General features: G+C 43.6%; 1 protein-coding gene and 1 long non-coding RNA gene across 2 annotated transcripts in view; one reads left to right on the top strand and one right to left on the bottom strand.

Annotated features, from left to right (window-relative positions):
* Positions 1–202: 202 nt before the first annotated feature.
* On the bottom strand, positions 203–3,991 carry LOC134552377 (uncharacterized). The gene is made up of 3 exons (XR_010080847.1): positions 2,271–3,991; positions 2,035–2,181; positions 203–1,212 (listed from the first exon to the last, which is right to left on the bottom strand). It is a non-coding gene; the product is annotated as an uncharacterized LOC134552377 (long non-coding RNA).
* Positions 3,992–8,174: 4,183 nt separating this feature from the next.
* Positions 8,175–9,597, top strand: part of LOC134552441 (von Willebrand factor D and EGF domain-containing protein-like) — a 110,230-nt gene continuing 108,807 nt past the window's right edge. Inside the window, exon 1 of the mRNA XM_063401155.1 lies at positions 8,175–8,282. Within this exon, the coding sequence (XP_063257225.1) occupies positions 8,175–8,282 (108 nt within the window). The remainder of the gene's footprint in view (positions 8,283–9,597) is intronic.

Below are 9,597 nucleotides of genomic sequence, written 5' to 3'. Positions count from 1 at the left end.
CTCCTGAACACACACCCCTAAGTTGGGAAATGGAAATCAGTCTCTCCTGGCCATGACTCAACATGCTGCCATTTAAATCATTTAGAACCAATGTCTTCTGCTTTGGGATTTCCTGTGTTTGGGGTATTCAGGGAAATTGTTAATAGATAAAAGCCTGAAAGCAAAAATAAAATTTAAAAAAAATTAGAAGTTAAGTCATAAATATCCTGCACATGTTTTATCCATTCTTCATATTCTCATCAAGAATGAGGGAGAGGTACAGGCCTCACAAACATGTCCAGTGTGTGCTGGAAGGGCAGGAGCTGTCAGGAGCAGGGCAGCAGGTGATCTAGCCTGCTTTCATGCTCTCATCTTCTTCATGCAAACCAAGCAAAACCAGGGGAAAATACTTTGGAATTCTGTTATTGTGCTCTTCAAGCATTTTATCTGTATAGAGCCATCTCTCAAAGAGCAAGACATTTTCATCCCCACCTGCAAGGCTTTGTCACTGAGCCTCCAGGTTCACCACACTCAGGCTCTTGGGTTTCAGTGATCTCCACGGGGTCTTACCGCACGGTTCCTTTTGTGTGCACCTCAGATGAACAAATGCGGGACACAAGCCCCAGTGTGGCTGTCACTGAGGTCTGAACCCCTGCCAGCTCCTGGGGAGAGCAAGAGGCTGACGGGCTGTGCCACCTGGCAGGCCTTCGGGGGCACCAGGGACTGCTGCCTGTTCCGCATCCCCATCGCCGTCAGGAACTGCGGCGCCTTCTTCGTGTATCACCTGCAGCCCGCTCCAGGATGCATGGGCTACTGTGCAGAAGGTGAGCCCCAGCAAAGCATTTATCAATAAGATTGCTTATGCCTCTCAGGCTGGGTGTTCAAAGGCCCTGGTGTTGCGATGTACATCTCGGTGACCTTGCGAGTCAAGCGTCACTCCCGCCGAGGCGCAGAGCGTGTAGAAAATAAATCAGTGGCAGTCCAAGGTGTTCCTGAAGAATAGCTCCTGTTACCAGTGCAAAATGTAATCTGGTGTGTATTGCTGGAGTGTTCTTTGCTTGGTTACAGCTCACATGTAACCTTTCCCACTGTCTTTGGCTCCACTTTGGCTTGAAGTTGCAAAGCGAGTGAGCAGAGGCTGTACCCAGGCACTGTATCCAGGATACTGTCTCTAGGGCCTCTTCTCATCTTTAATAATCCAGTATCCCCCCTCAAAAAGGGAATTCTGAACCTCTGCAAGGAAAAAAAAAACCCAAACTAAATTGATAACATCTTTTTCATGACATTTATATAATTGTTCTCTTCAGAAATAATTTTCAGCCTGCTACGAGCGATGTAACCCCTGTTCGGTAGCTAGGAAACAAAGGGAGAGCAGAAAGCAATTGCTCATTCAGTTAAACCTCTGAACTTTGGAGCATGGCCAGGTGCATATAGATTTCATCAGAAAACATGCTTCTTTCTCAAAATGAAAAAATTACCTTTATACTTTCCCTTTAGTGTTCTTGGACAGAAACAACAACACTCAGAAACTAGGGTTATCAGCTTTTCAATCGGGCAAAATCCAAGCTAAATTAATTTTAAAGGGAAAGATAAATATTTTCTTATCTTTATCAATATTTTAACATTTGTACTTGAAGAAGAGGAAGGAAGAAAGGCTCAAAGAATATGAGATTAATTCACTATTTGAAATAAAAAAAATCCATTAAAATAAATGAAACCCATTCTTACTCAGAAATTACTTTTTAACTGAATAGAGTCATTTTTCAGTTTAAGCTTAGCTTTTTTATAAACTATAAGATTTCCACTACTCTTGTTCAAAGAATTTTTTTGCCAGTTCATTTTGGGTGAATAATTTTGTCCTATTTGATGATTCATACCTGTTCAGTGATGTAAAGCTGCCTGCATTTGTAATTAAATAAAGCTCATCCCTTCCCATGTATCCCAATCTCATTTTCAGTGAGGTCGAGCCTTCACAGTCTTTAATTTCTTGCATTTGGCATGTTTCTGCAGTCACATGCATTGAACAGAAAACACCCAAAGCTGGAATTTTTTTACCTCACTGGCTTAAATTCAGCTGTAAATGTTGCACCCCAGGAGGCTCAGCTGGGTCCAGCTGGCATGGCCGGGGCTTTGTGTCAGGGTCAATTCCCCAGCCCCTTCTGCTGGAGGTTCAGGAGCAGGGCACCAGTCAGCGCTTCTGAGCTGCAAAACAAAATGAATTTCAAACTCCAGAACTTGGCAGAAAGGACACAGCTGGGAAAAGCAGCGTTCGTTCTTGCAATTCCACTCACATCCTCCCGTGAGCTGATCACCTAACTCTGTCCTTCTGGGATGATTTCCTGCACACAGCCGTGATGTGAGCCACAGTTTGAGGCAGCTGCTCTAAGAGACGAAATAGAAAATGGTATAAACAACTGGTCTTTATTCATCTTTTAAGTAACTTGTTTCTTTTTCTTACCTCTTGCTGATTTCTCTGGACAGATGTTAACACGTTGGTTCTCTGTTCTGCTGGAACAGCTTCATATTTTATTCTCTTGGGTTCCCACATATTATATTTTCTACACTCCTCCAAAAAAGTTACTTAATTTATCCTTTCAAAGCATCTGAACCAACTTCATGTTTTGTTTGAGTCTGGGTCTCTAGAGATGAAAAACATGCCCTTACACCATTATACCTCTCTTTGTTTCTACTTTCTAGGTGAGTTTAACAGGAAGAAAGGTTTCAGACTTTATTACTTGTTGGAGCCCACAGAAAGCAAGCTATATTTTTAGAGCAATGGCATTATTCTGGGCAGAGGGAGACTATATTGAGCAGACCTAGCCTAGATACATCCTCAAGCAGCCTGGAAAGGATCTTCACCATAAGGCAATAGGGGCTGGCTGCTTTCTGGGAGTCAGTTTACCTCTGCAACATAATTTCTCTTATCTCTTCTGTGCTTATTGCAGCACTTGGATCAAAAGGCTGTGCTCCAGGGAAACGCAAAGCTGATGACCTTTGCCAGAGTAATTAATTTGTATTAATCTGAGTGCTTCATTTAAATAATGTTTCTCTCACTGCAAAATAATAAAAAGAAAATGCATTCAAAACCAGCGGGTCAGATGGTGTAACAGCAATAGGTAGTCAGTACACAATTAGATATTTTTGCATTTCACATGAAACACACCTTCTTGCTTGCACGGTTACTAATTAAACCCCAGGAACATAAAATGTTGTGCTTCTCTCCATGTTTAATCACACTGACTTCTTGTTAGGTGAACACGTGCAACATCAAAACAGCATTTTGTGCCTCATCCCTCTTTTGCTTTCCTCCTCCAGACAAGCTCACGGTCCTGGCTCTGCGTCCGGCCATCACCCCCGAGCTGGTGCAAGGCCGGCTCCGCCTGAGGTGCAGCTTCAGCCCCCGTTCCCCGGAGCCCCCCGGGCAGTACAGGGTGCTCTGGTCCCGCCTCTCCAGCGCTGGGAAGAGGGAGCAGATCCACCAGGAGACAACCCCACGGCCCTTCTCCCACGTGGAGATGGACGGCGCCAACCTGCGCTTGGGAGACACGGTAACCACGGGTCACACACCCACAGGGCATCAAACCCTCCTCCTGAATCTTTGTGGTGTTTTTATTAGGGCTGCTCCTCACTCCCCGTGCTTAGGGCTACTGCCCAAAAGAGACCTGAAAGTGTTTCACGACGAGATTATTCAATAATGTTAACCCGGTTCAGGACCTGTAACATTTCTTTGAATTGCAGTGAGCTCTTGGTAGGTATTTTACCACATTCTAAAGGCAAATTGAATATTTGCAGTTACATTACACCTTGAATGCTGTGAGGTTTGTATAAGTGGTGGGTACATGTGCCTGAGCCAATTTTTGCTTAGTACTTTTTGTATCTTGCGGCAGTGAGATTTTGCAGCAGAGGCAAGCTCAGCTGCATGCACTCAGTAATTTTTATATCCATGGATCAGAGACACAATAACATCTTTTCACAGAAAAAAAAATGGTACATTTTAAAATAGAGAGAGATTCATTTTATGGGATTTTTTTCACATTGTTCTGCCTCTCTGATTCCAAATTCCTGGTTCAATAGCATACTGAAAGACAGAGTTCATTACAAAACAATCTTTAAGAAGTATATTTGATGGCTTACACAGCAACAATGATCTGCTCTCAACAACAACAACAAAACAGAAACCAATACAGACAGGAAAAAAATTGGCTTGTGTATGAATTCATAGCCTTTTATGGTACAGAAACAAGATTCTTAAAGTTAAATTAGGTTCATAACTTTTATAGGCAGAGGGACATTAGTGATGCTACAGCAAACAAAGAATAAATAGGGATAACGGCTTGCTGTTAAAAGTAGGTTGGAAACAGTCTTGGCATTTTGCAGCTCCTCTTTGAGATCATAGAATCACAGAATACCAGCCCAAACAGAGGGTTCAAGGTTCATCTGGTCTAAATTTTCTTGGCAAAAGCACAGTCTAGACAAGATAGCCCAGCACCCTTTCCTGCTGAACCCAAAGTGTCCAGTGTTGGGAAATCCACCACTGCTGAGATTATTCCAATGGATAAGGGTCCTCATTGTGAAAAAAATCCTTTTTGTGTTGAATCTGAGTTTTGCCTCATCTTTTCCATTGTGATACTTGTGAAAAGGACCCTCCATCTTCTTTATATCCACTCTTTAAAAACTGGAACATGGTGATGAGGTTTCCCCTAAGCCCTCTTCTATCAAGGTTGAATGAACGCAGTTCACTCAACCTTTCATCACATGGCAGCTTCCCAGGCCCTGGCTCCTCTTTGTGGCCTTTCTCTGGCCCCTCTCCAGCCTGCCCAGATGTTTTTGTGTTGTGACCCAAAGTGAAAAGAGCATTCCAGATGTGGCCTGAGAAATGCTGACCGAGGTGATGATTTCTTTAGCCCTGTTCAGAATCTGACTGATGGTGCCCTCACATGTTATAACTCAAGGCAGATAATTCTGCCAGTTTAAAACAATTTTGTGCTATGAGAAGATATTGTCATCAAAATAATTTTGCTTGCAATCACTTCAAATCTTGTTTTAACAATCCTGAGGGATTCAGAGAAAATATGTTTCTGTTAAAAAGTAGCATTGCCAAATCTTTATAAGACTATTTGATTGTATTAAGTTTCCAGTGAGCCCTTCTTTGTCCTCTGCTGAAACTACGTGTTTAATTTAGTGGGTTTAGTGAGACTAAAGTGTTCTCTTCTTTGTTAGGCTTCTTTAAAGGTCTTCATGCCCTATTTTAGTAATTATAATTATCCATAAATCATCATGGGTGAAAACCAAGCTATGAAGCTTCAGCTGTAACAGAGAATTCAGTTTTACAAAATAAAGATTTTAAGAAAGCATTTCACTGTGTTTGCCATCCCAGTCTGGGTGTCTAACGGAATTCAAAAAGAAGAAGACTCTCACCACCAGTAGAGCAAATCTGAAGAAATTTGGCATTTGTAGAGAAAAGGTGATGCCAATAAAAGGAGAATCAAACCCTGGGCATCAAACTCTGCCACACAGACGCAGTGGGTAACTCTCACCTGCCCAAGAATGATGCAGGTGGAAGAATATTCTCTCAGGCAGCATTAAAGGGAGGCCAGACTCACACTGAAAAAAGCTATATGAGAGAGGAGACAGAAAATCAGGAGCATTCCCCTTCCCCATGCAGAGCCTAGTGGTAGCATCCCCAAGGCTGTGCACTGCCAGGGTGCACAAGAGGCATTAAAGGCAGAATTTGTCCCCCAGGACAGAGAATTTGCAGCATTTTGAAAACTACTTGTCTTTCTTGAACCTTTTCAGCTGATTATTTCTACCTGCACAATAACCTGCATTTGGTTCCACACATTCATGGCCTGAAATCAGCATCTTCTCTGTTCTTTTCTGGACAAAAAACTACAGCCAAGCAAGACAATTTTTTTTTACATCACTTTTTGGGTGGTTGATGTGAATCCATTCTTTGTCTGTAAAAAAGTCTCCAGGTAATAGGTCAGTCACATAATGGAATAGCTATTGATATATTTTAATACACAGTCAAACCTTAGAGAAGAGTTGAGATTTACCAGCCAACATTCCTGAACTTGTATCGACTAAACAGCCAGTTATTTTTTAATAGCCATCATGTGTCCTTTCTTCCCCCCGTCTTTGGGTTCCAATTTTGTTATTTCAGACAGTAATGCTGGCAGCCTAATGTTCATGAAACTATTGCAGTCTTAAATAAATCTATAACATGCCACTATTTCTCTATAAGCTCTGAAAGAAGCCTACTCCATCTGATATGAAAATCCTGGCATTCCTAAACCTTATTTATGTGATAGTGACAGAGGTCATTTCATTCCTCGAGGCACAGCCATCTATAAATTATAGCAGCACACTGTGAGTAATGAGTTATGCTAAGAAAGAAAGGTGTTTAGAAGAAAACTGTGCAGATTTTGCTCAGCACAGCAATCCAAAAGTTCACATGGTGAGGAGCAATTGTCACCCTACATAAACCACGGTGCTCGTTGCAAAATAAGAAAGTTTAAGCAAAACCAGCCTTTCTGAGCTCTGTGACAGAAGTGGCTCCTTTGCGTGGCACTCTGCAACAGAGGAGATTTTGCCCCAGCCAAAAACATAGCAAATTATCACCTCAATATATAAAATAACAATTTTTTCTCTCACAAGGGAAAAAACATGAAATTTCATAGAGCGGTTTGGATTGGAAGGGACCCCAAAGATCATCCGGTTCCAACCCCCTTCCATGGGCAGGGGCACCTTCTGCTAGGCCAGGTTGGTCCAAACTGGTCTTACCTCCAGTGATGAGGCAAGAGGTCTCACAGTCCTGTTGTTCTTGGTGCTGAAGAAAGCCAAATCTTGCAGAGCACTTACAATTCAGCTCCCAAGGAAGTAGGATTTTTGTCTGATCCTTAAAGCCAGTGCTTTAAGAGATGTCCCAGCTCAGCTCAGGTGAGAGAAGCAGCTCATACTAGATGATGGATCCACTGCATTTATTGCACTTAGACAGAAAATCCTGGGCATGTGGTGCATAAATGTTAAATAATGTTAGGTCGATACCTATGGAAATACTCAAGTGCTTAGAAGGCCATCATGAGGATTTGCCCCTTCTCCTCTCCCAGAAAGAGTAAGGTCCCATCTCACAGACCCCCAGTCAGCATTGACACTCAGCATCTCCCCTTTGGGGCACTTCATGCCCGTGGCTCAGCTCTCACTGACTCAGACTGTCACTGCCCAGTCCAGAGGTCTGCACCAGCACCTGGACTCCAAAGTGACAAAGTGGCATTTCTGCAACTTAAGAACTAATCCTCTCCCAGCCACTGGATTTGTCAAAATCAACAGGAATAGGAAGACCTGCCTGTTTGTAGGTCACAGCTGAGTTTTCAATTTCTTCCTCAACCTTCAGGTAGAAAATGAGAAGCATCCCCTCAGAAACAGAACTCTGGGTGAACTTGAACAGACATTTTAAAGCAGAAAGGGTCAGAGAGTTGATGAGCAAAACTCTGCAGATGATAAAACACCTTACTACTACCCTGGGAAAATTTCCTTCCTTAGCAGAATAATGACCTAGAGTCAGCTTCCACACACTGCCTGGCCACTTGACAAGTGGGAAGAGCTGCCTTGCTCCTGCACAGCCAGCAGCAAAGTGAGCAGAGCTGGGCTACCCGCAGTGCCAGGTCACACAGCTGCACCTGCTCCCTCCTTTGCACAGCCAACAGCCCCTCACAGGCAGTGATTTGTGTTCTAAAGCTGGAAGGTCTAGTTCATTAATTAAATCAAAGACAGATTCTCCCTGCTCTCCCCTTCCTGGTAACCCTTCTGGAAAGCCTGCCCAGAGACTTTGTTCCTACCCCTCTCTGCAAATACCTACAGCCAGACCATTTTCTTGAGCTAATGAGACCTATTTTTCTTTTCTTCTGGCTTCCCTGCAAATGTCATCCCTCAGTTCTGCTCATCCTTTGCTCTTTTCATCAAGGCTGTAAACCACAGCTCCCTCCCACACCCGCTCCCAGCTCCCACAGTGGTGACTCCAGGTTTTTCTGACCCTAGCCCATTAGTGTTTAATGGAGAAGGCAATGGAAGCTGCAGTGCCCTGACAGACACCAGGAGATACTTTTCACCTGGCATGGAATTCCTCCTCCTTCCCTCCAGGAGTGTCACCTGGGGCTCTGAGCCCTGCAGCCCCAGCCTGCTCTCTGACACGGGGGATGCCCCTGCAGGAGGCTGGATCCAGCCCCAGAGCTAACAACCAACCTCACACCAGGCTCCTGCACCTCCAGCAGCACCCAGATCTCCCTGCTGGGGGAATGGCAGCAGTAGGAACCCCTAAATGTTTCCTCTTGTTGAGAAGGGAGCTTCCCACAGCTGCCTTTGCCAACTGAACCCCTTGTGTGAGCACAGGGCTGATGCAGAGGGGACAGGGCAAAGCTGGATCTGCTGGCAAACGTCCCCTCCATGCCCCGGCCTGGACTCCCCACATCCAGAAATAGTTAGGGGAAAAGGTGGAATTGAAGACACTATTATCATCAAAATAAGTAGAAACAAATGATTTGGAGGAAACTTGAATTCTGAAAGCTATAGGGGAAAAGAGCAAGTTATCAGGGAGAAATTTTCTGGAGATGGTGACAGGTCCTAGGATTAAAATGTTCCTCTAAATTGTTTCACAGAACTAGCTGACCCTACCAAACTAATGGCTGAGTTCTGCTTTTAGCTAAAGAAGCTGCTCATGGGGTTCATGTCAAAATGGGTACAACTCTGTTTGAGTCCATGGGAGGGGGAAATCTGCTCCACAATAAACAAGGAGAGACACTTCTCAGCTAAAAGACCCTTTTTTGAGAAGAGTTTTGTGCCTACAAGAAGATTTCTGCACTATAGGAAGTTTTGCCAGCACACAGGAAAAATAAAACATCCCATGTTAAGAAACAATCCAGTCATCCTGTCCAAGGGCCCCTGTCCCTTTAAAAGAGATGATGAAAAAATAGAATTTGACTTTTTTTTTTTTAACAGATCCAATGAGTTTGTGGAAAAATACTTCCTAACTTGTCACGGCCATCAGCATACTGCTGTCAGTGGTGCTTTTATCTCTTTGCTTTAAAAAGGCTGCATCCTGAGATGGGTGTAGGGGGGGAAGAGAAAAAGAGAAAGAAAAAGTTGATTACTGAAGTGCAGAAAAAAAGGGTTAGTATTTAGCTGAAGGCAAAAAAACCCTCCTCCTTGGAGTGACTATCATAATTATGTGACAAACTGTCAACCTGTAGCTCAGCAGCTGATGAACATATCTGCTGACTGTGAGGTGTGCACCCAACAAGGAAGAGGCAATACGAGGGAAGGAATGGTATAAAAGACAGAAATGAAACCTAAATTGTGCTGGCTGTCCATACATTTTGGATTTTTAAAGTTTGTGCTGACCTCCAAAAGCACTGAAGACTGAGCTGGGATGGACTGACAGTCCACAGATATCTCAGGGTATCATTAGGGAGTAAATTTTTATTAGAGTGCTTGGTGCTTTATCAATAAAATATACCTCTAAAATATATATGAGAGGGCATACAAGGAGGCTGGGTGCTGATGCTTGCCAGAATATCACTGTGGGGAAGATCACCAGGCAATGCCTCTGTCAATGCTGGGCAT

The sequence above is a fragment of the Prinia subflava genome, chromosome 6 (assembly GCF_021018805.1).
Source record: "Prinia subflava isolate CZ2003 ecotype Zambia chromosome 6, Cam_Psub_1.2, whole genome shotgun sequence".
Taxonomy (NCBI): Eukaryota; Metazoa; Chordata; class Aves; order Passeriformes; family Cisticolidae; genus Prinia; species Prinia subflava.
This window is presented reverse-complemented; position numbering and strand designations above follow the sequence as displayed.